The following is a 27,054-nucleotide window of genomic DNA, read 5'->3' on the forward strand; positions in this document are numbered from 1 at the left end:
ACACTTTAGGTCTGGGTCACTCTCTGAGACAACACTGACCAGTTGACAATGACAAAACAAGAGATTTAAATTGAAAATACTTTAAACATGCCTTCTGAATTATATGTGACTAACTAGTAAATTGAATTTAAAAAGTTGAGCTGTCAATATAACATTTTGATGGCAGTACAGTTCTTTTTTTTGTAAAGATATTGTTTTTTGGGCCAAATACAGTAATCCCTCGTTTATCGCGGATAATTGGTTCCAAAAACCACCCGCGCTAAGTGAAATCCGCGAAGTACGGTCACCAACAAGAAGTACTGGGCAGGCTAGATGCTAATTCGCGATCGTGCTAACACGCGAAAACGGACTTCTAAAGGAATGCAAACGAACATTTGGAGCAACACTACATTGTCCTAAACGTTAGACACGTTTCCTCAATTTAGAAGTTTTAATTTGACTTTTAAATGTTTTTTTAATTTGGAAAAAAAATCCGCGATGTAGTGAAGCCGCGATAAACGAAACGCGAAGTACCGAGGGATCACTGTATCATCATAACATTAAAACTTAAAGTAAAAGTAACAATTATAATTAAAACATTACAAAAAAAAGGTGGTGACCATTTTCTCACCTCTGACTTTTTACCTCCTGGGCCTCTTCCCACATATGAGTTCCCTTATTTCAAATTTAAACAATGTGCATCGACCATCCACGTTGGAGGTAAACATCTCCCATGTTGATGAGGGCTAAAAGAATCAAATGAGTCATTTAGAAAGCACCGACATACATATATCAAATTATGTTTGACATAGGCAACCCAGAGGTTGGGTCACGACGTGTCTCCTATCATTAGCCTTGCTCCTTTTGCCTGCCACCAAATGTATGGTGAAGTGATCAAGGAGCATGTGGAACTTGACACTTTCCACATGAGTTGATTACTGCCATTAGTGTGGAGATTGACTTATTTGACTAGGCTATGGAAACAATTGAAGACCTAAAGCCAACATGTTTTTATATTCAAGCAAATATGCATTATCTACACACATTAACTCCAATTCCAAAATGTATTATATATTTTGTATTAGAGAGAGAGAGAGAGAGAGAGAGAGAGAGAGAGAGAGAGAGAGAGAGAGAGAGAGAGAGAGAGAAAGAGAGAGAGAGAGAGGAATCCAGTCTAGACTGCCCCTAAATTGGTAGAATTTTGTTCTTATTGAATTTTGTTACTATTGAATACCTAAAGCCACCATGTTTTTATATTCAAGCAAATGTGCATTATCTACACACATTAACTCCAATTCCAAAATGTATTATATAATTTGTATTAGAGAGAGAGAGAGAGAGAGAGAGAGAGAGAGAGAGAGAGAGAGAGAGAGAGAGAGAGAGAGAGAGAGAGAGAGAGAGAGAGAGAGAGGAATCCAGTCTAGACTGCCCCAAAATTGGTAGAATTTTGTACTTATTTATTTTCTCACCTTTCTTGTATTCTTCGTTTGACGTCACAACTTTTTTTTTAAAAAATGTATTTCATCATTCTGCTGTCTTCAAGCTGCTTTGGGGAAACAATATAACAGAACCACCTGTTGCTTTGGCATGTGCTTGATATAGACAGTATGTTTTATGTTGTTATTGAGTTTTATAAATGTTTTTTTACTTTTAGCCATATTGTTTGCGAGCTCATTGTTTTTTAAATTACACCTTACCAAGCTTTACAGAGAGGGAAATTAGATTCCAACATTCTATAGTAGACATGCATGCACAGGACAGTAGCGAAGTGTACAGTTCATGTTTTATATGGAGAATACATTTTGTATTACTGTATTGTTTTGAACATAATGTAAAGATAGTTTCCTCGGGAATTAGTTGTTTTTTGTTCAATATTATCAGGCAGAATAAATGTATTAGGGTACAGTATATTTCACTTGATATAAAGATATTTTTACCACATATAAATTCCCTTCGCAAGTAGCCTTTATTCTACATACGTGCTGATTCCCCATTATTTATATATTTTATTAGAAATAAAAACTGTACTACTACTTCAATTGAGTTAAATATTAATGGAGAAAAATGTGCACATAACTTCTAAAATATACCCATATTTGTTTTTTACATTTATATGAATCTGGACAAAAATAAACTGGGAAATGAAAAGAAAAATAATTAATATTTTTCTACCAATGTTAAATACCCGTGAACTCATAGTTTGCATTCAGATGACTGCAACTCAATTGACAAAACTGCTCTTTTTTAGAGTTGGCTGAGTGAGGGAGTTCATTTTCAGTGCACGGCTTTGGTTATGATTACTGACCATCAAAAGCAAATGATTAAAATGTCAGAAAGCCTCATTGTTTCCATCTCACCGAGAGATTTTGCTGACCACTATGACTCTGACACTGGAAGAAATCAACAATACCATAAGACTCAAATATACCATAAACCAGAATTAATCTTTAATTGACATCTTTATTTATTTATTTAGCATTATTAATAAGATGGCGGTATTAGGGACATTATTACTCATTATATATTACAGGTTTTCTTTTAAATGTACTGTCACACTACATAATTGCATAAGCAGTGCATTAGCAATGATTCACCATTTCGCCCCATCATCGCTCAGTATGGCCTCATTTAATTCAATGATATTTATTAATTAATTTATGTTATTTGTATTACATGTATTGCATACATATTGCAATAGGTGTTTGTATTTTTGCAGGTGACGTAAATTGCTACCGTTGCCTTTTTTTTAATTCACATAATTGTTATTGTTTCCATTTTGCATTTCTGGCTATATACGTATTTGCGTCATGCATGCAGTGATGTCATTAATAAAGTAGAAACAATATGTTTTTTTTTCTTTTAGAATATTTTCAAGCGTTACTCCTATGTTAATAAAAAAAGAATAATAAACAATTAAGCAGCACCACTGCGGCACTATGGTGCAATTCAGTGTAAAATAGAATTTGGAAATCATGTGATACATCGTTCTGCATTCGGCTTGCTGCAGCTCTGACCTATATTTCATACAGGCCGTCGCGCATTTCCGGCAGCTTTCACAACGCATTTATCTTGCGCGCAGTCTGCAGAAGCGAACCAATTAGGCCTGTTGGCGCTCATGGTGAGAGATGGGGAATATATGGAAAATCTTTGCACGCTGAATATAAATAATGCCTCTCTCATGATAAATATACAGCTTGTAAACATTAAAAAGATTATACTGGAATTAATATGCCAATATACCGACATTATAGCCAAGATAATTTTAGAAATAACTTGTAATAAAAACAATAAAAATGAAACACATGCTTGCTTCGGTGATTTAGACGAATTATGCCACGTATAGGCTATTCGATATTTTTTTTTGAGGGGGGGGGGGGGGGGGGGGGGGGGTGAGGGAGGTTGGGTGTTGCAGTGAAATTTCTTATTGAAACACCATACATGCAAACATGCACCCCGCTTATAGCAATAATTTTGGCCCGCAGCCTTCATTTATTTTTGTTCGAACTGAATAGTGGAAATTAAAGACAGTCCTCTACTACTATTACTAAATAATAATAATAAAATAATAATCCACTGTACTAAATCAAGGTTTAAATCACAATAGTTTGTGTTTCTTTGTTGAGGAACTCTTGTAAAAAATAATTTAATCTTTAACTTATTAAATTCGTGGTATTTTTTTCGATTTTTGTTGATTAGAAATAATTATGCATCAATAGGCTGCATACTGTACAGTTGCTCAATGGACGGTTCTGGCTTGTGCTCTCGTCGATACAAGCCTCTGAGGATCGTTGGCGTCTGACAGTGATAAATGAGCTCCTCTGTGCAGTTTATGCATTTATTTATTTATATTTCCCTCCTTTAATCCAGGCCATGGTACATACAACGAGCAACAAAAACCGGGACATAAAAAAAAGCGTTGTTATTGCTTTGAAAACGAAATAATTTATTCCGTTTCATAAAGAAGGTATATAAAAGGAGTACCACAAATTTCGGCATTCTTTTTTTCCCTTTTATGCCATCCCATCTTTGACCATCAAATTAGAAACACAGACACACTGACTTAAACAAACACGCAAGCACACGCGTGCACCGTGCAAACAAAGACGTGTCGTGAAAACCAGCTGCAGCTTCTTTCTTATTTTTCTGAATTTAGGAGTCGGCTCATCCATCATGGCTGTCACGATCAATCCAATAACAGCAGACAAGTGCAATTCCGTCTTCTATCGAACCGAAGCTGAATACGTGACCTGCTCCTTCAACTAATTTTGTTTTTTTTTCTTCCAACGCCCACACACGACCTCACCATCTTTCTCTTTTCATAACACACAGTGCTTTGTCCTTCTTTATTTTATCTCGATTTGGCTCTACAGTGAAGACTTCTGTTTTGGTGATAGAAAAATCATTAAAACAATATAAAAAAAAAAAAAGATTGAACTCTTTATAAATTGCCTTTAGTTGCACACAGAGGAAAGCATGAAAAGAAAATGCAACAGAAACCAACATGAGTGTGACGTAATATCACTCAAGGTTGGCGATATGTGGTGAGGTCACAAGCACAATACTGTATTTTAAAAACCAAAAAAAAACAAAAAAGCCGCAATGAAAAAGCACAAATCTATACAGCACAACAATTGAAATTATTATACATATTTTTCAAATCTATTCCAGTGTTTGCGTGTATGTGCGTGCGTTGTGTCTGTACACTGATGTTTAGAAAGGAGATGCAAATATGGAAGTAAAGCTTCACAGATTGGATTCATCAAGAAAAAAAAAAAAGTGTCATCCCTGTGGTCCGTCGTGTTATAAAAATAAATAAATAATTTAAAATGAAACTGCGGGGAAATGCGTGACTGCTTTTCTTCTATTTTTTTATTTTATTTTTTTTATTTTACATAGCAGCCACCCACCTCCCCGGGTCCTTTTGCGCTCCGGCGATTCCCGTTCTTCGAGCTCAAACTTAAGTCTCTTTTTCAACTGCATTAGGGGAAAAAAAAGTAGCCTACAGGTGACGCTTTTACCCCGTGATCCTCAACACTCGTGTGCGTGCAAGCCACAGGGCAACAAAGTTGAAGTGGGGCGCGAGGGGTGGTCACGTGGAAATGCACCGGCTGCTTCCAAGCTCCTCAAAATGAAGATCCCTGAGCCAACCATGGAGGCCTGGAAAAACCAAGATAAGGTAGATGGGGGGGTAAGAAATAAAACTCACAATCAAACGAGCCTACGTGTACAAAACAATGTTCTCAGTACGTTCAAATAATGGCAAATAACCTTGATAAATAAAATAAAACAAATGTATCATCAAGTATTTGCTTCAAAGTAGTAGAAGGATGATAGTCTTATATCTTAGTAGATAAAATAACAGAAATGTCTTCAGTGGTATTTTTTTTAATGCCCCCTAAAAAGTAAAAAAATATATTTGCTCTACACAGGAAATAATTCAGGCAACTATAAATATGTGAAGTCTAAATTTGAAAGAAACACAATCAACTAATAAAAGCCTTATATGTTTTTTTTTGTTTTACCTTGTAAGGTGAAAAATACATCATGATAATATACTTATTGCAAGATAATCAATTGTAACATTATAATTTACATATCTCTGCTGAATATTATAATTACATGTAATGGCATAAGAATTGTTATGATAGTTGTCCATTCATATATTTTTGAAACATTGTCAGACAATAGTATGATACTTGAGTCATAAGTCAGCACAACTTGTCAAAGAAAAACTTTCCCCTCACAAGGCCCATTTTACTCTATAGACAGCAGAATAAAGTGTTAAATTATTGTTTACACTTTTAAAATTCAGCATTTGGCATTTTTTTGTCCTTTTTTCAGTCTCCTAATAAAAGTCAACCATTATGTTTGATAAAGGGCAAGCTTACATACCACATTCTGTACAGCCATCATTTAACCAATTCATTATTTAATATTTCATTACAGAGTAACCTCCTGATTTTTGGAAAGAACTTTTCAAATATCACAAGCATTGCATGTGCTGCATCCATAGCAGCGCATAGGTCAGTGCGCCAGGCCTATGCAGAAAACATAATGCAGACTCAGTCATGTATTCCATGCTGGTTAAATATTATGGGTTTGGCTTTATTGCGCATGGAAAAGCGTAATATTTCTGCAGTCCTGAGGAAATTTACTGCTGCAGTCAGCATATGCTCTCACTGCAGATGAAATTGCGGGAGGAAAATACACCAGGCTTCATTGAACTACACAGTAACTAGCCACTCATCATTAAATGAGAAGTAATTAGATTAAATCACCGCCAAATACATGTACAGTATAGTGTTTATTCTAGTTGAAAAGCCATGTCGATCTTTCTTGCAATTTTTTCACATAAAGCATCATGAATGATACCATTTGAACTTCATTAGCAACATTCGGGGGATTATGAGACAAGCAGCTGTGTTGGTGAATATTGGCCCACTGGATAAAAAATGAAGCAAATGCAGCCCCCTATTTACATATAAAGAGCTCTATTAATCAAGGTAAGTGTCATTACAGCGTGGCTCATTGAGCAGTGGAGTGTGGGTGTTAAATAAAATTCTCTGTGCTTGGATGCCTTCGGCAGGCAATATGTCTTGATTTGAGAAACTGTCAGCAGCGGTATGAAGCTGATCGGGGGGCCGAAGGAAGAGGAAGAAGGGGGGGAGGTAGGGGGGGATTAGCCTGATTCTTAATGACAGAAAAGGTGGAGAAAAAAAAGATGTGGATAGGCAAAGAAAATATGGTTGCGAAGGAATGTGACGCAATTACCACTTCTATTTATAAATTACAAGGATCATCTATATATATTTTTTTTATTTATTTAATTATTTTATTTTATTTTTCCAAAATATCACATGATACACATAATTTTTTGATATATATATATATTTATTTATTTTTTCAAAATATCATTATATGATACTCAATTTTTTTTGAAAAATAAATGTAATCTGTTCCAGTCCCCTAATTTTTTTGAATGAGATAAATACCTCTCTGTAGTATTGCACTACAACATACATTAATAACATACTTAAATAGAATATTTATATAGGATTAAGAATTTCGCATCATGCTTCACTGGACATTGTGCTGCTCTTCCTGTGCAGACCGACACCAATGGGCAGTATAATACATTCATAATTAATTCATACACAAAGAAGATGATCTCAAAGCGTACATGTGGAACTCAGAAGGAGCTAAAAAAAATGTTTCCAAGTATATTTTTGGTTACACTGTTGGTTTTCAAGTAAGCTTATAAGGGCTCTACGAACCTATTTTTTTTAGATGCCCTGGGTACAGCCATGTTGCCTGAAAGAAGGGGAGCCAAAGGAGAGCCGTGACGCAGCGACGTTGACAACCCTCTTGGCTCGGCCACCTCCTCAATACAACACGATCTGAGTACAACGCGGCATTTTTTTTTGGTCAAATTCTGACGAATCTGAATCATTCTCGCAATTTTCTCACAATACTGACCGTAGGTAAATAAATTAATATATCTGCCTAACCCTAACCCTCGCAATGAAAAAAATATAATATAAAAACTCTCTTTTTGTTTTGCACCACGTTCATAAATCATCAGCATTTTTTTTGTGGAGAGAAATGGAAAATGAAATTTGCACTAATATACTTACTTCACCCTGTTGTTGAGGCTGGCCTCAGTGGTGTGGGCTTACATGTAGTGCCACTGCCCGTCCATGCCCATGTTCATACCCATTCCCCCCATTGGACCTGGAACAAGTGTGTGTAAAGATGAGTTGCACATGAGCTCCATATCAATTGCATAAATGATGAGGGTGCATTCATTTTTTAATGTGATTTTAAGGCGTGACATTTTTGTACCTCCGGGTCGGAGACCCATGTGCTGTTGTCCATCAAGGACAAAGCCTCCCATTGGTTGGCCGTCTGGACTGTAAGCTGTACCTTGACTCACTTGACAGAAGAACAGACAATGCATTAAATAAGTTTGAGGCGTCATTTCAGTTTAATACTGCTAAAATAACATTATTTTATGATCACCATATGATTTTTTTCTTACCTGCTCTGTTGGACTGGTCAATCATAGGCTGAACTATTCTCCTCCTTGCATTGATGAACCTGGAAATCATCATGTAAATAATATATACAGTAACTATTTCCCCAGGTCATGAGAGAATTGAACAAAATCAAAACTAATGTACCACAACTGACCACAAAAAATGTCACAGCTTTTTATTTTAAATTATTAAATTTATTTAATATTTAAATGTATTTAAAATGATTTAAAACGAGTTATTTTTAATATGACGTAAGTCTTTTCATTCACTTAACATGGCATATTAAATTCCCAATTCTTCTCAGTTAAAACATTCAGGACGTGGCAGTTTGAATCAAACTGGAAACCAATGCTGTGTCTCCAGGGACTTCACTAATACGCTTCACTACCACAGATACAATCTGGTGTATTAGAACCTTGTAACATATCTATAAAAAAAAAATCTATTGATTTAGGTTTAGCCTTGTAGCCACAGGCTATAATAAGACTAACTGGTCTGCCAATGCTTTTTCATGAACACATCCCTAAGGCTGCACGATGCATTGACATCCGCTTTACAGCTTCCAAAGCTAAATGTGCATTTAGGCAGTCTTTAGATTTGATAATATATGTATTCTGTTTCATGAAAGTAACCTAATATTTTTAAAAAATGGTTTTAAAGGCACTCACCAGTTGTTGACTTGGAGAATGGTGAGGCCCGTGTCTTGTGCTAGTTGTTTCTTCTGTTCCTCCGAAGGATACGGGTGCTGTTGGGGGATAAGTGATTATCAAAATGTTAATATTGACAATCATGTGACTGTGCAAGTAAAAAAAAAAAAAACAACAACTTTGCCTGACCAATGTTTGGCCCTGTTAACACTTGAGGCTAAAAGTGCGTGGCTTTGTGTGACATTATTTGACATTATTTGACATTGCTTGACAAACGATCGGGTGGGATGTAAAGGGGCACAATGGTGTCTTTTGTTTGGGGTCTTGGTAAGGCCAGGCCCCCCGTCACCCTGCGAGCAACCCCTCCCCACCTCTCTCCATCTCTCCTGTGTGTGTATGTGTGTGTGAGAGAGAGAGAGAGACAGACAGAGAGATGGAGGGAGGAGGGCGGCAGATGGCAGACAGAGGTGACCCATGTACTGGGAACAGGGTCGTGGGCCAGTCGCCATTCTGCTGCTGTCAGGCCATCAGCTGCCTCCTGTGGTCATCAGTGAAGGATGAGCTTCCAAGCACTTCATTTTCAACTTCTTTTCAGGTTAGGGGTTGAAGCGATTCCTCAACAAGTCATATTTTCGACTCCACATCAACGTTGAAGTTGAATAGTGACTAAGGAATTTTGACACAAATAGTGCTCGACATTGCTGAAGCAGAAATTGACTGAAATTTTGTGAGTGCAAAGTGTATTTATACAAGTAAGCTGCAATATTTCTTCCCCCTTTGCGGATGATGCAGTCAGCCGTGCATGTGATGTGGGTAACCTTGCGTGTCACCCCCTTCGTCCAAATAGTTATGCCGCGCTGTCAAGGCTGAGCGATTAAAATATTTTTCCTCGTTTACATCACTAAATCTAATCCGCAGGGTATGCGCAATACAATCATGAAATTACCATTTTACTTACTCCAGTTTCCTCTTACATTCCAAAAACATGCATGGTAGTCCAATTGACCACTTGAAACTGTTCATAGGTGTGATTGTGAATGACATAGGTGTCAAACTCAAGGCCCGGGGGCCAGATACGGCCCACCACATCATTTTATGTGGCCCGCGAAGACAAATTGTGCATCGGCTTCAAGTGTCAATACTAAAATTACAAATTGTCTTCACTTTTAAAGAATAGAAATACTGCTAGTAATTTTTATTACTATTCATCTTATTCAAATATAAAATTCCAGTTTAGGTTACCCCTCGCCCAAAGACTGTTGGGATAGGTTCCAGCACGCCCGTGACCCTCGTGAGGATGAATAAATAAATATATTTTATTATATTGGAATAATAAAGCTTAAATGCTTAAAACAAAATAGCTTTTTTTTCAATTTGGGCATTTGGGGGGGAAAATTTTAGCTCCAAGTATGTTTGAATGTATTTGTGAGTACGTTCGACTGTATTTTCGAGTACGTTCAAACATATTAAAATGCGTTCGAACATTCAAACGTATTTGCCAGTCAATTTTTTTTACTCCACATTAGCAGCTCCACGCTTCCGTAAATATCTGGTCGCATAGCAGCAGACCTCACCTGAATAGACGGACAACTCTCATAAAAGACTCGTTTTACTTTACTTAGTGTGAGGCCATCAATGAATTCCAGCGTGTGATGACTAAATTCAAAGTTTAGCATTCATCTTTGAATGTGGTCAAATGTAAAGGTTGCATGGAAACCAACGGTTTGACCAGGCTAATGAGACGATAATGAATGATATAATGAATTGGAACCTTTACAGCTGCGTTCTTTATAGCTACCTCAGAAGAGGGGGGGGGGGGATCTTTCAAGTCTCTTCAGAATGGGGGTGACAAAAGCATGAGGCTACGACCGAGGATCCCCCTTACCCCGCGACGTGTGACAAAACATAATCCAGCTCCATTCACAACCTCAACAACTGATGAATGCTTGATCGCTTGGGTGTTGCAATGGGCTTTTCAGAAGCCCAAAGTCTCCTTGCACACTTTTCATTGGCACATCCTGCCATGGCAAACACTTTTGCTTAACAAATTAGAGGATTGTGAACAGAAAAGGGATAATTCAATTATCTTCCTTTTTTTTCATCTCGAAATCTAAAGGTGGGCTTTGGAAAGGGAAGGGATTACGATGAGTACAGGATCTGTGTGGGCCTATTATAAACTAAACGACTAAGAGCTTATGACACATCTGACAGTGTGAAGTATAGAAAAAAAAAAAGAAGAAGAAAGCATTGGCTCGATCTTTTGGACCTTGGACAAAAGGTAAAGCACTCCAAGTTCGCTTTTATTCTCTTTCTGATGTTGATATCTGTATAAACCAAGGAATAGTGGTACAAATTGGACCTTCACATGAAGGTCTGTTCTTCTATTTCACGAGGATCAAAGATGAACAGTAAATAAAAACTGTGCAAATATTTTTTAACAGATCAATGGTAACAAAATTTGCTAGAAATATCTGTATTGTTTAAAAGTGAAGACAATTTGTAACTTTTGTATTTACACATAAAGTTGCTGCACAATTTGTATTCGGGGGCCACATCAAATGATGTGGCGGGCCGTATCTGGGGCCCCGGGCCTCGAGTTTGACACCGATGCTCTGGAGGAAATACTACATGGCTTTCGTTTTAAGTTTCCTTCGGCAAAAATTGTGTGTGTGAATTTTCTGACAGAAGACCTGGAGTTTGCTTGAATCCTGCAATTGCTATCGGAAACTAAAAAGTAGGAAAAACAAAATGTCTTACTGTAAGGTGCTGGAATAGCCACGCTCTCATTATATTTGTTGCCACTTTCGGGAAGATGCCTCTTTTCTTCTGCCTCTTCTTATCCTGGTCATCTTCATCTCCTGTGCCCGGTGATGCTAGGCTGTTGTCGAGGCCGTCTCCTATACGATTAAAAAAAATATTAAATTTAGGCCCAGGATTATATACAGCCCTGCCAAAAAAAAATAGGCAACAATTTTGTGTTGCATTCTCGTGTGAAATAGCACAAGATATTTCCTCTCACCTCTGTTTGACTCCCCCCGGACATTGGATAATGAAGAGGAGTTTGGGGGTGTGGGATCTCAATAAGACCAAGAGCTATTAATACAATCTGAGTCACTGGCTTGACATGAAGTAATGACTGCAGGAGTTGTGTACCCAACGTGAAATAATGGCACTGTGCTACATGTAATGTTATTTATATGTGACCTCTATTTGAATTGAGACTAATGATTTCCTTAGAATAAAACACAATAACAAAAACCGAGTATGAAAAACAAACCCGATAACATCAAACTCTGTTTTGTTCAAACTTGGACGTGAGGTGCATGTTTGGGTGCAGAGGGGGGGTAGGAAATTTATTACCCTTGTGTTCAGCCAAATCCCATCCCCCAAGCATCCCATACAACGTCTGCGTCACGATCGTCTGCATCTCTGGATTCTGCCATTAGCAGCATCCTTGTTTGATTTCAGAAGAAAGCCGACGCGGATCAAGGCAGGAGGCTTCGGATTTCCGCCCCTGCTTGCGCATGGGGCACTCTGCTCCCTCTCTGCCATTAATTGTGCATCAGCCGAGATGATTTACTTTTAACAGTGGTGGTTATTTTTTCTTGCCCTCGGGGCAGAGTAGCCTTGAAAGCCTGCCTGGAGGGCATGTGAATAATGCATCTGAGAGACTCCTCCCCCGAGGCGGGACAGAAACCCTACTTTTCTTAAGATTTGCCCGAGCATGTCTTTTTGTTTTTAGGGATGCATCAATCAAGCGCATCTATATGAGCCATATTCATGAATAAATATTTCAGCTAATGAATATTGACATTAAAAAGGATGTGTTCCATGGATGAGGGGGGGGGGGGAGGGAGGGGGTGGGTGGGAGTTTTGACGGATGGCATCCAGAGATGAGACAGCCTCTGTGTTGTTGTCTGCGTTTTCTTTACAAGTTTGTTTTTAAATAAGCTCTTTAAGTAAAACTTGCCTTTTTAGTAAAAAATGTATTTCTGCTTTGAAATCAAATACTTTATTATTTAATAAATTAGACTTTCTATCAATTCTAGCTGAGTCTACCTGTAGTTGGAGTGTTCTTCCGTAATGTTTTAAGTAAATAAGGCAAAGTGAGAGAAAACAAAAAGTACAGAAGGAAAAAAAAATAAAAGCGCGCTAGGCTCAGACTAATTATCTCTACGTATGGCATGTCACACCCCCCCCACTTCACCCTGGTCTACCTCCTCTTCTCTCCTCGCCTCATCCCTCTTTCTTGTGCAGCAGAGAGGGGAAAGCCGCAGGGCAGATCTTCTGCTACACTAATCGCTTCTGACTGCTCCCCGGCAACTCAGCCAATCTAAGCAGTGTGTGACGGTCCAGTCTCAAAGTCGTACACCCGTGCAATTCTGCCATGCCCCTGCTCTCACCCCCCCCATTACTCTATCCCCCCCCATCAGGGCGCGCTCCACGCTGCCTGCCAGTGTCTGCACGCGTGACACCCACCGGAGGGTGGAGGTGGAGGGTTGGGCATTACTGCAGGGTTGGCTGGAGTATTGCCCCGGGGCGAAGAAGAAAAACATACACAAAAAGCAGCACCCTAAGATATGAAGAAGAATTTGCACTCTCCGTTCTGCTTTTACTGCTCTTTTCAACATTGTTATATATTAATGCTTTTTATTTCAACACTGCCTTTTCCTGCTCTTTTATTTATTTAACACACCTAACACTGCGAAATGTGCTTACTTCAATTCTGCAACGTGTTTTTATTTCTTTCTTGATTGAAATCAAATCTCAGAATTGATCAAATGGAGTATGCAATGTGAAAAAGACAAGAGATTTTTTTCTTTTTTCAATACAATCCCTCACTACTAATTTGAAATACACCCATTTTACTAACTGGTGTATTTAAACGTAAGTGTGAGATAAAAAATGATATGTTTGTAAAACAGGCTAGATGAACTAAGAGAATTAGAATTACCATTATGTGCCACAGTGTCATTAACATTACCATTTTCTTAATAATAATAACACTCATGCAAAAAAGCTACAACATGAATTTATATTCGTCGATATTGTGCTTCATACTTCTAATTTTTTTCATTGCTTTGAGCGTCGTCGATTTTTTTTAAAAATTTGGTCTATTTTTTTGCTCTTTTAAACACTGTTATGGTGTGACGAGCAGTCAGTGGATGGTGTGTGAAAAAGACAAAGTGGGGAGCACTTAGCAGAACTGATTGCTGTACCCCATTTGCATCAGTGATGCAAAGCCAGCATGCCTATCTAATGAGCTCAGCAGGTCCCTGATCCATCATCAGTGACACCACACAGCTCTTTCCCTTATTAGGCATGATGCACAGCTCCAAATGGAGCAGTCTGGATTGTTTCCAAGTCTTGGGGAATACCTCTGCGTTGGGATCTGAACATGATGATTAAATTTAAAGTGGAGCACTTTTGCATTTTGTAATCAGAATGGCAGTGTAAGGTAATGTTTCAATATTTCTGCAAGCGTGGCAAACATCTGAGTGTGTGTTTTTTTTTTGTTAAGAGTGGTACTTGACTTAGAATACAAATTTAAAATTTTCAGTGACCAAAGTTATAATACACTCACCTAGGAAATAAATTGGTTGTTTTTTGGTGTTACTAAGCCAAAAGTCACACACGCGCACGCATGCATGCACAATAGTACATACGTGTTGGTGCGCCTGTAAGGGGCGTGGCTAGTGAGTCACATCAGGAGCTGCATTCAGTCAGGTTGGCTTTTTACCAAGCGATTGCTCCATGCTCCGATTCAAGTGCTTCAGTTTGTGTTTGATTTTCCTGCTCAATAAATATTTGATACTCGTAACCCGGGGCACAACCGTTTTTGAATGGATGGTTATCTATCATGATCCACTGAAGGATTATTTAATTTAATTTAATTACATTTTATTATATTTTATTTCATCTTATTTCATTTTTTGCTCTTATTTATTATGTTATTTGTTTATTTATTATTTATTCATCACTCTTATTTATTCATTGTTTGTGCCTTCTTGTTTTTATTTTTTGTGTTGTTTACTTGTATGTATATTGTGTATTATGTCTTGTCACTGTGGGATAGTGGGAACGTAATTTAGATTTCTTTGTGTGTCTTGGCATGTGAAGAAATTGACAATAAAGCAGACTTTGACTTCATTTAATTTCACTTCATTTTATTTTATTTTATTTTATTTTAGTGCTCTGCTTTTTGCCCTGTTTCATGTTGCAACACCCATACTGCTGCAAATAGGCCTTACTGTGGCTATGACACGATTTGGGTTAAAGCGTTATTGCACAATATGTTTCACTACATGCAAATTTGTGTGTGTGCGTCATTTTTCTTTCCCTCCGTCCCACCTCCTTCATTCCCATGGAGTCTGCCCTTCTTTATAAAACACCCACAGACCCATGACAGATGCAACAAAGACATGAGTCCGTATTGACAGTGAATCTGTGATGTCACTGGCATGTGAGCAACCATAGCATGAAACATTCCATCTTGCTTTGAGTCCGTCAGAAGAATTCAACATTTCCTGTTCCTAACAATACATTTTGAAATACAAATCTTTTTAACCAGTCTATCTCCCGCCTTTTGTTTTATCTCACTCTTTGTGATGGACATTTAAAGCTTCTCCTTGTCCACCCCCAGACCTCTTCCAAACATTCCTCGGATAGTTCAGCCCCCTTAGCTGTGGTCAACAGCAGTAACCCTGGGGGTAGATGTATCAAAGGGACCCCCTTTACATATCACACAGCTTACAAGGAAACAACCTAATGCTGGGAGGCCACAGAGAAGTAGGCAGCCAGAAGCTCAACCACGAGTGGCTAGGATCATTTTCCTGTGGTTTTAAGTCAATTGCAACTACCACAGCGCTCCCAAATGACATTGGTTGGTTTTATCAGAACATATGGGAGTTAGTATTCACGCTGCAGTAATGTTAAGACAAGCGCTTGATGCAATAATTACATAAGAGTGCATGAATTTGTTTTGACTGATTATTTTACAGAATTAATAGAACCAGAGGCATTGAAAGGTAAATTGTGCAAAAAGTATAGTCACTTATGAATGATGATTTTCAACGACTAGAGATGAATTGAGATGTTAAAAATATGTGGCTGTTCTGATGCTCCATGTAGCCTCCACTAGTTACTACGCTTTCCAAACAATGATGACATAAAATATTTTGGATGCACCACAGATCCATCCTTAAATTTCTGTTCTGCATCATTTTGGTGGGGTTTTATTTATTATTTTTATTGTATTATTTTCTATTATTTAATTATTTATTTAGTTAGTTAGTTTTAAGATGTTTTTATTTATTTATTCTTATTTATTTATTATCTTATTTATTTCATTTCTGAATTTGCTTGCTCAATAACTGCCAATGCAGATTAAATTATGACTTGAGCGTACATTTGGATGCAAAAATCAGGAAGCTTAATGAAGTGGTGTTGCTTTGTCCACCAAATTGGGGGGCAGAGTAACACGTAATGAAGTCATGTCTCGAGTTTGGCATCCATTAAAGACACGGAACGGACTTCTGTAGTCTCAAAATGCTTTTTAACTGCAGTTTGTGCTGGGTTTGATTCCTCTGTATCATAGTTAGAAAATAAAGCAGAAGCCCAGGGAGCCTCAGCAGGTAGCATACAAGCCAACCCTGCTGCAGCAACTGCAGCTCTGATCATTCCATTCTCCTCTCTGCCTTTGTTTCATATACATAAAATGCTCTGCCCTTACATCCCCACGGGGGATATTCTGCACCCCCATTCTCAATGTATTCTTTTCCAGGTCAAAAGGCCATGGACCTTGAGGTTTCCCCCACTGTTGTCTAAAAAAAAAAAAAAAAAAAAGCCTAAAGCAAAGAAACTATTCACACCCAGGCTGACTTGACTTTTAGATAAACGGGGGAAAAAAATTCAAGAAACATGCTCCTCTAAAATTGATGCAGTAAGAACGTTTTTTTTTTTTTTAATGCGTGATATCAAAGTAAAAATCATGATCTGGTTCTGATTGTCTGCTTAATCCTCTCAGTTTCTCTTGTCTTGCAAAGCATCCTCCTATTGTTCTTATCAATGCTCTGCCCATTGATGCCTGATGGGTAGAGGCTGGAAAGTTGCTTTAAAGTCCCTTTCTATTTTTACTCCCGCCAAAGGGCAGAACAACAAAAACAAACCATAAAATTCTTATAGCCTCCAATTACCACACTGGCAATCACACTAACTGCTAAGATAGTATTAGGACAACACAAGGGCCACACTCGGAGAGAAAATGATGAGTTAAAAGATCTATTTATCACTTCTAAATGAGTTGTACCCAGGATGCCATTGTCAGGGATCTTCACTAATGAAGCAACTTTTAGTTTGAATACTGTCCCAGAGTTCTGATTTGTTAATTGCAGTCAAGGTTAAGCACGCTGGACAAAAAAAAAAGATTTCTGTAGCTTTTTTAAAAGGCAAGCCTGTCATTGACAAACAAATCTTATAAAACTGAAATTTACAATTTGCAGTCAAAAATAATTTGCCACCTTATCTAACCATCAACCCATGTGTAAAATTCAAAAGAAACACTTTTGTGAATATCGTCCGCCATTTATCTTACTATAAACCATTGGTGTCAAACACGAGGCCCGGGGGCCCAGATACGGCCCGCCATATCAACGTATGTGGCCCGCAAAGACAAATTGTGCATCGACTTCATGTGTCCGTACTAAAATCACAAATTATCTTTACTTTTAAAAAAATAGAACAATTGTGAGCAATATTAAATTGAAATATTTGAGCCAGTTTTTACTAGTCTCTGATTTCAAAACACCCCTGCTATAAATATATGTATACATGTCCTGATAATCCCACTGAGTCACCTAAATTTAAGAGGGGTCACGGAAAATACGATTGCTTTGATATGGAGGAGACTTGTCGGCGGGCTTTCTTACCGAGTTCACTGGTGTTGTCTCCACTCTGAGAGACGTGTCCCCCACTGGACGGTCCTGGGGTTCCTACCGAGGGTGTGGAGTGGGCGTCATCCAAGTCTCTCCAGGATGCTGGGTTCTGAGAGGTCAGGGTAAGGTCCGCACACCGGGGGACAGGAGATAAGAAAATAAAAGTAAAGAAGAGAGGAGGGAAGGGGGGGGGGGGGATAGATGAGGAAAGTCCAGTAGGTCCAGTAAGTGCTCCATTATGCACTTTTACAAAGACAGCAATTAGCATTGCAAGGCGGTAAGTTAAACATCGCATGAGAGATCAATTACCATTCTGCCTGTAGTGGATTTGAAATCAAACACCATAGAAAAAGTCGATTTCTAGAGAATATCTGGCAATCCTGCAGCATGTGAACCTTGTGACGCCCTTGTCGTTTCTGCGAGCGGTTTTAGGTAGGAGCCCTGTATTTATTGGGAGCCTTGGTCAGGGTACTCAGACGGCTATAAGCCCAAGCCAAACAGTAGATCTCCCTCTTCAGCCTCTTTGCGTCAGCTGTTTGCCTGATGGCGATCAGATGAAGAGCTCAGCAGATGACAACAAGAAGCACAAGGACAAAAGCGCAGTGCGAAGGGGGGGGCCTCACCACTATGGCCCCTCTTTTCTTACATGACCAAAAAATAATTGCAACTCCTCTGTAAACGCGGCTACTCAAAGAAACGCCATGTGTTTCTATATTTATCAAGCTAATGAAGGGCTTTTATTTTCACATCCCGTCTATTAAAAAGCAATCAAAAGGAGCACAGGATGCTTTATGTATTGACTCCAATTTTAGGTGTCAAACTTAAGGCCCCGGGGCCCAGCTACGGCCCGTCACATCATTGTGTGTTCTTCAATAATAATATTAACAATAACAACAAAAGGAAGATTTTTGAAGGCTAACTACAACCAGGTGCCCCTGTAACAATGCATCTTCTTCCCTCATTGCAGAGCTTGAGTTAAAGTTAACATACAGTACATATCACAATGAGTGTTATCAGTTGTCTGGGTTATCAGGTAAGACACACACCAGACTAGTTAGGATACAATTAGTACTTCTAATGGCTTTATGGCGCTTCAAGCATTCATGTTTTATTGTGAGAACCAGTTAATAGATTTTAAAAACCTTTAAATTTCATAAAACAGAGTCACATATAGGACATATAAAGCATATTGTAAACTATAAATAAAACAATGTTTTGACTGAAGTATTTTTTTTTTTACACCCCTAAGAATTATGTTGTGTAAAAATTCAAAAAAATTTTTTCTCTGGGTCTCAAGATGTTATTGATCTTGATGAGAAAAAACAATAAACCACATTAAAGAACATGAATATATGCAGACCTTCTGATTTATTAAGTCCCACGAGTTGTACCATGACACCATAATGATGAATAAGACTACACATTGAGGAGACATTTTTATGATCCAGTAAACTCACATGATCTGCAAGGTTGGTGGAAGATCCTGACAGATCGTCAAAGTCCGACTTGCAGACGTCTCGATCCTCAATGACCAAGTCGATGGGCATTTTGCCTTTCAGACAACTGATATACCGATGGCAGAAGTTATCGCAAAGCTCGTGCACCTAGAGTAAAACCAAATATCATTTTAAATACTGATTTTTTACATTTTCACTCAACAGGTCAGACAAGAAAAATCAAAGTTATAAGAAACCTGGACACATTATTATTTCCATGCACCAGAATAACACTGACCTTTTCTAATTCCAGTAGATGAAAACGCAGCACTTGAATTGCTTGAATCATCTAAAGGAAAAGAAATACAAGAAACCATCAATCAACAGTGCCGTTGCACAAAGCCTTCGGGGGCTTTATAAAACGTTATGCGCGTTATGAGTACAACAATGATTTTAATAAGTGCGCCCTAAAGGGATGCGATTGCTCCAGGCAAGCGCAGCAAAGTGAAAAGAAAGAAGGAAATGTTCTCACCAAGTTATCCAGCTCTGGATTCGAAGAAAATAAAGGTTTCTCTGCACGGATCTGAAATTAGAAAACGACGTGCAAATATTTGGTCAATATCATTGCAATTGAATGCAGCAATAATATTAATTACTCAAACCCGGAGTATTTTTATTTCTTACTTGTTTGGCAAATACCGCGATGTCTTCATTGAAGGAGTCCGAGGAGCAGACGTCCCCGCCCGCAACTCCCGGTTCTCTTGGCGTACACGTCGCCAGCTCGCACTTCTCAAAAACGAGCGCAAGAAGCGGGAATAAAGGGTGGCTGCAGCACAGTAACGCGAAACTCCCGTTAAAACAACAACCATGCATGTTGGCCTTGCAGAGGAAAATAAAAGAACAAACTGATACGAATTAAATCAACCCTTTTGAACAAATATTTAATCCCAAGAAATGTAATTCAATATTTTTTTGTTTTTTAATGAAAATGATTTTCATGTTTTGATTCTCGGAATTTTGTATTGGATTACTTAATAATGCTCGGAAACAAATGCTAATTGGGATAAATGTTAAAATTAATGGTTATTTTCATATAATGTTGACTTCAAACTGGAATTACTTGATAATATTTGTATTTTAAGGGGTCTCATACCAGCCATCCTTTTACTGCACACATTTTTTTTATTATTAAAGTGTTTTATTCTGTAAATAGATATACCCATAAATCTGGTCCTTGTCTCTTTTCAGCGCGTCGTTGACTGCACTGCCCATGCTGCCTGGCATGATGCTGTGCGGTGCGTGGGCTCCGTAGTGCTGCGTGGGATGCGGGTGTGGCCCGTGGTTCAGGTGGTGGACCTGGGGTAGGGGCCGCGGGGCGTGAGGGTCTCCGTACATGGATGTCGGGACTCCAACTCCATCCATCCCGCCTCCGTAATGAGCCAACTCATCGTACTTCGGTGATAGACAATTAAATTAATTGAAATGTCTTAATAATTAATAAGAACACATATATTGTTAGGCTGTAGTTTTTTTCGCTCATATATGACATGATGGAATTTGTTTTCACACAATTTAAAACTATAATCTATTTACAAATTTTAAATATTCTAAAAAAAAAAGAAAAAGAAAAGTCATAGTGTGTTACTTACCCTTTGCGCCATCGTTGAGCGCAATTTTCAAGCGTACAAGAAAAGTGACGCTGAAGAGCACGGATGACTTCAAAAAATCCAAGAGTCAGAAAAGTATATTCCTAGTTATAAAATATAGTCCCGTTGGCAAATCAGTGGAACGACAATCAATAGAACGTGATCAGAGGAAAGAAGTAATCATCATCTGTCCTCGCTACTAACGCGCAATTTGCAAACTTGATTCCTGTGGTTCGAGTGGATTAGGTCTCATCTGTGAGAATCAGTGCGTGTGTTTGATGTTCATCTGCGCATCAAGTCTTGGACAGAAAGTGCGCGGACTCCCTGCTAGTCTTTCCTTGGCTTTTGGGGGGATTGTGTTCTCTGTCCGTGCGCGCCGACACGCTCTCTGCTCGCAGATTGGTTGAGGATCCACTTATATGAAGCGAGAACTGCAGTGTATGCTGATGACGGAATTTGGTGAAGGCTGGATTCAGCCACCCCACAGCTAACGTTGACAATTGCAATTTCCGGTTATTGCTTTCACAATAAAAGTTTGACAATTGTAAACAGTTAATGCCATGACGTGTGTTCTGTATTGTGCAAATGAATAATACATTAGGTATGATTTAAAACATGAATAAGCAAATTGTTTATTTCTTACCTGACAACTAGACAATATGGGACTGGTAGTCCTGAGATTATTCTTTTATTTAATTTCAATGATTGCCACTCTACTAAAGTAAAGAAAATACTGAAAAAGTTTTTAATGTAGCTGAAGGTTTATTATTATTTTTAGAACGTTTCAATGCCCCCCACTTGCTTGTTTCAATTTATGTGCCTTTATTTTAAAATGACAAACTGTTTCCGGTCAGTATGCCTACGACTTGACTGTTGCCTCCAGGCTCGGCACTGAAACCTGGTGGAGGAGTTTTCAAACTTTCAAGTATGATTATTTTAGTGTATAGTGTGTATTCAGTAAAGATTCAGATTAATTTTATTTGATGATTTAATTTAAATAGATAGTACTTATAGCAAGTAATAATAATAATAATAATAATAATAATCATGATCATTATTAGACACAGTAAATATTTAATTAATGTTAAGGCTTTTAATAATAATTATCATCTACAGATGTTAAAAGTCATGTTCAGGCATCAAAGTATGAATGAACTAATTAGTTAATTTCTTTTTATATATAATTAGTTTATATCTTTACTTTATATCAACACGTATGCATATGAGCTTAAAATTATGCATGAACAATATTGTCTAAAGTAAAGTGAACATATATTTAGCTAGTTTACAGCATAAAATCCTGCCAACCTTTTCTCTCCCAAATTTGTCAGGAAATGAATGGTCGAAGCATTTTCTCAGGAGAAATAATTCTTGCATGTACTTTATTTCAAACATAGAAACATATTCCACCCTACTCTTTGATATGCCGTGTGTGAATTATTAAAGGCATACATTTGAATTAGAAATACACTAACGATAAGGAAACAAGGAAAACATGTCCCATGCCCGGGGGCTACGTCGCTCCTCATTGCATATTATTTCCATGCCCGTTCTGTTTCTTTCTCCCTATGTTCTCTTTCTGTTTACCTCATTTTACCTCATCCCTCCCCACACAAACTCGGCCAGCCAATGAGATCTGAATGAATGCTGATTCAGAGTGTCAGGCCCTGTCATACATGTAATAAATTACCATTTAGTCAGGCAAATGTGCATCTTTTTCGACGCATCACCAGATAGGGGCCAGTGCACCACCATCCTTGACCTCTTCTTCCACCCCACCCATTGCAACGTCAACTTTCCTCCCCCCCTTCCCTACCATCCTCAGACAGTCTCGGTCGAGCTGCCTCTGTCACCCGTCATCCTGTACCCCAGTGAGAATCATTAGCATTGTCAGAACTGACTGAGAAAGGAGGGCAGCAGAGACCTGGGTGGATGGGGAGCCGGGGCAAGGGGTGGGGTGGGGTGGAGTGGGGTGGTTGTTGTTGGAAGTGGGTGCATTTGCATCAATGTGGGAGAGATAGATTGTGTTATAGCATGCAAACATGCAGAATGAGAGATACTGTACTTTACGGAAAATGTACAAACATTTGGTTAGTTTTAATGTAGTACAGTTACCCCTCGCTACTTCGCATTTCGTTTATCGCGGCTTCACTACATCGCAGATTTTTTTCTCCAAATTAATAAAACATTTAAAAGTCAAAATAAAACTTCTAAATTGAGGAAATATGTGTCTAACCTTTAGGACAATGTAGCATTGCTCCAAATGTTCGTTTACATTCCTTTCGAAGTCCGTTTTCGCGTGTTAGCACGATCGAGAATTAGCATATTTCCGGTAACTCGTTAGCCTGCCCAGTACTTCTTGTTGGTGACCGTACTTCGTGGATTTCACTTATCGCGGGTGGTTTTGGGAACCAATTATCCGCGATAAACGAGGGATTACTGTATTGTGGTCTAGATTTATTGAACTGAATTACTGATTTTAGGGTGTTGCAAGGGGTGGCCACCCCTACCCAAAGTTTTGCCACCCAACCTGTAACCTCAATGAATGAAACCACATTAAATATTTCACATTTTATTAGAAATTCATGTGATGTAATGTGATGTTTTTAAAAAATAAAAATAAAAAAATCATTGAGTCATTGACAAAAATAGCTTGTTTATAGGCACACAAAATAGGAGGAAGTGTGTGTAAAATAATGATGGAAAAGTTGACATCGGAAGACACTTTCGTCAGGGGTGTCAAACTCTGGCCCGTGGGCCAAATTTGGCCCACAGTGTAATTATATTTGGCCCGCGAAGACAAACTGCATCGACTTTGTGTCAATACTAACATTGCTAATTGTCTTCCCTTTTAAAAAAAAAATAGAGATGTTTCTAACAATTTTTACTACCATTCATCTTTTTAAAAATGTGAACAGTTCTAATTTCAAAACTAGTTATTCATCAGTTTGTTGTGCAGCCTATACTGTATACAACATGAGATGTTCATACATTTATTTGGCTTGACAGTCATAATGGCCCTCCGAAGGAAACTATGACTACGATGCGACAAAAAAGACTTTGACACCCCTGAGTCAGAAGCCACAAAGTGATTGTCATCACTTTCTATCCGTTGATCAAAATAACAATGACGCTGAGAGCATGCACGTACCCATTGCTGCTCTGCTCTCTTATTATTGGATGACCCGTCACTCGAGATGAAGCAAGCCATGTAAGATGCAAGCGGCCGACTTCCTCATTGTTCTTTCCAATGCTTTCAAAGTGATCGTCATCCGTTGATCAACATAACATAACTCAGTGTGTGTAACACTGATCTTATTTATGGCTCCAATTGTGGCTTGTGATCCCTTTGTCTTGCACTAATGGGTCACTGCTTTTTTGTGTGTGGGAGCTAAGATACACACAATGAGCCATGAGTATGTGTGTGTGTGTGTGTGTGTGTGTGTGTGTACACATGTGCTCCTCTAATGATCAGCCTGTCATTGTTGAGTGGTGCGCCAAGGTGGCAGACCAGACCAAATCCCCCTCAAGTCCACATTTTGTTTATCTATTTTTGTGTGTATTCATGCGAATGTGTGACTTCATGCTCGAGACTGGTCGGTGTGTGTGTGTGTGTGTGTGTGTGTGTGTGTTCTCATCCCCAGTCTGGGTGTCAGTATTAATGAGCCCAGATTTCATTTTCGATGAGCGATTATTTGACTGTTCATTTGGCTAAGATTTATGACGAGGTCCTATATCTGTAGCCCGCAGCGCTGCTCTAGTCTTTAATAATGGGAAATGAACACATTAATCACCCTGTAGCAGTCAGCCTCACAGAAAACACAGGAGCGATATGTAATCTCCAACACTGGACACAGGAGAATATCGTTGCCTATTTAAAAAATCCTTATCTAGCACAGTGTGGTAAGAAAAATTACTTTGTTAATTTAATGTGATTTTACATATTTAAAAAAATACGTGTAGACAAACTAACACATTTTTGCACAAGCTTTGAAACCTGCGGCTTATAGTCCAATGCGTCTTATTCATGGATTTTTAAGATATTGTAGAAAGATTCGTTTTGGTAATAGAGGTAATACAATAAAGCAGAGCTAACCCTAACGCTAACTCCAAGCTAATACTGCAGTGACATTAATCAGGTAAAATTGCATAGCGATGAGAGTTTAGCAACAAGTAATAAAATAACTTCAAGTGCATAACATCCAGTAATGTAGCAGTAAGAGAGACGGCATGACATTCAGTGATGAATATAAAAATAAATATAATAAAATAAGTCCCCGAGTGGCTAAAACTACTCACACTATGCTGCCCAATAGCATCCTATTTAAGAAAAACAAACTTAGTTTGCCTTTTAAGAAATGTAGTTTAACAAATGATTCATAGTCCTTTTATATAAATCATTCCTTGAAATTACTCAAATCATGCCTATTTCTCAACAACAACAAAATCCCCTTCTTTCATTACTTTTGGATCTGCTTTGTACTGTCACTAAAGATCTGGGTGGTCATTAACCATTCAATGTGTGTGCATGTGTGTATATTGTATTCCCTTGGGCATTGTGGACAGAAGCCAGCCATCTCATTATGTTGCCATTGGATCATTTTAATTGTTAATTCCAAACAAAGACTCACTGGACGGTTTTTTGAACACATCCGTGGTGTGTGGATTTGCACTCTGCGTTGAATATCCTCTTTTAAGCTTCTTTTTGTGTGTGTTGACGTAATGTCCATAAATCAACCAGATATGGATGCTCAATGATATCAGTGGCTTTATAAATTGCAATTATCTTTATTTGGTAGTCTTTTTTTTTTTTTACTGTCCATCTGTTGATCCAGAGATATAGGGTTCAATTTAATGGAACGTAGTGGAAAGATATGTCATCAATTTGGACCTATTTATTTTAATGTATTCTGACATGATGGCACAGACAGCATGAGGGGGCACTTAAACTTAACAGCCGGATGACATAGCAATGAACTAAATACCATATTTGAGACAAAGTGAAAGTCATATATTAACATTTAAAGTAGTTTTCAATGAAACTCAAAGATCAGTGTAATTGTATCAAAGAAAGTATCTACTCATTTTTGCAGCCTCTGGCACAGAGCTTGGCATAAATTCAATGAGGACGTCTAAACTGCCTATGAATGCAATGATGATAGTAAATGAGGGAGATCTGGTGCAGTCGGAAAGGCAAACTGGGTGTCGGTATGTATTGCAATACCGCCATCTACAGGCCAAATCGGGTGGCACACTATCTAACCCATTTTTCTTATTTCCTGTGAGTAATATTTCATTATATTCTAATTTTTAGTAGTTGTGGCCATTGTAACGGTTGATATGATTTTTTTTCACCATTTATCTTTTTAATGATTATTTTTTCTTTCCAGCAAGACCAATGACGGAAAAAGCTGGGATAAAGGAACAAAACTGTGGCACGGCCTGTGACTAAGTTGCCTGTGTGATGTTGTGTGTGAATGTTTATGGACAAGTAAGAGCAAAAAGAAGCATTTTGATTCGAGATAAGCATTGGGAACGACTTTGTTTACCATAAAAGCAATCTCTGCAGTACGGTCGCCGTTTGCATGTTTGGCTATTGAAGATTTCCACACACCAATAAGTGTCCCTAATGAGCATACGATGCCTCAAGAAATGAATCACAACTTCAAGGTGGTCCTTGGTTTACGACGATGATCCGTTCCTACGCGGCAATGTAAACCGAATTTCGGTGTAAGTCGGAACAGTAATAAAATGAAACAGTACAGTCATAAAAAAGAGAAAACAATAACTTACCTTTATTCCTGTAGTTTGCTTGCACACTGGAAAGGGCGTTGCAAGAGAGAGACGACGCAACAATCCAGTCCGCGGTGTATTCGCACCAATTAGTTCCGAGTTACGAATCTTAGGACGCCTATACGACGCTTAACAAAACCGCTTAAGTCGAAAAAAGGCTTTAAATATATGAGATGAATAAATAATGTAAAAAAAATAATATATGATACGTGTGTCGTAAACACGAAACCGCGTAACTTGAGGACGTCGTAAACCCCGGTGGCACAAGCCAATATAGAAAGACTGACGATGCAACACAACTCACACTCATTTTTGAATAGCAGGGTGAATCAGTGCACCTGGTGGCACGTCTTTAACCAATCACAGTTAACGCCACTCTCCCCTGCACTGATTGGTCGGCTGAGCACGAATGACACCAATCAGGGATCACCACCAATCAGATAATAAACAGTGCACCTTGATGAGGCGACTCTCCCCTGCACTGATTGGTCGGCTGAGAACGAGGGGCACCAATCAGGGATCACCACCAATCAGATCATAAACAGCCACAAAACATTATGGATCACAGAGACTGAAGACAAATT

General features: G+C 38.4%; 1 protein-coding gene across 1 annotated transcript; it reads right to left on the reverse strand.

The window, feature by feature from the left end:
- Positions 1-3,800: 3,800 nt before the first annotated feature.
- On the reverse strand, positions 3,801-21,084 carry meis2b (Meis homeobox 2b). The gene is made up of 13 exons (XM_037244972.1): positions 20,681-21,084; positions 20,251-20,483; positions 19,716-19,857; positions 19,564-19,614; positions 19,330-19,380; positions 19,053-19,199; positions 17,590-17,704; positions 11,420-11,559; positions 8,684-8,760; positions 8,018-8,076; positions 7,822-7,911; positions 7,614-7,710; positions 3,801-5,136 (listed from the first exon to the last, which is right to left on the reverse strand). Exons 1-12 carry the CDS (start codon positions 20,690-20,692, stop codon positions 7,652-7,654), a joined length of 1,176 nt encoding a protein of 391 aa, XP_037100867.1. The 5' UTR covers positions 20,693-21,084; the 3' UTR covers positions 3,801-5,136; positions 7,614-7,651.
- Positions 21,085-27,054: the final 5,970 nt, after the last annotated feature.

This window comes from Syngnathus acus, chromosome 24, assembly GCF_901709675.1.
Source record: "Syngnathus acus chromosome 24, fSynAcu1.2, whole genome shotgun sequence".
Taxonomy (NCBI): domain Eukaryota; kingdom Metazoa; phylum Chordata; class Actinopteri; order Syngnathiformes; family Syngnathidae; genus Syngnathus; species Syngnathus acus.

What these genes read in the sequence shown, in the direction of transcription:
- meis2b (XM_037244972.1), bottom strand. An exon ending in GACAAGGACCAGATTTATGG is followed by an intron (nt 19,858 to 20,250) that starts GTATATCTATTT and finishes ACTGTGCTGCAG; the next exon opens with CCACCCTTTATTCCCGCTTC. An exon ending in ATCCAGAGCTGGATAACTTG is followed by an intron (nt 19,381 to 19,563) that starts GTGAGAACATTT and finishes CTTTTCCTTTAG; the next exon opens with ATGATTCAAGCAATTCAAGT.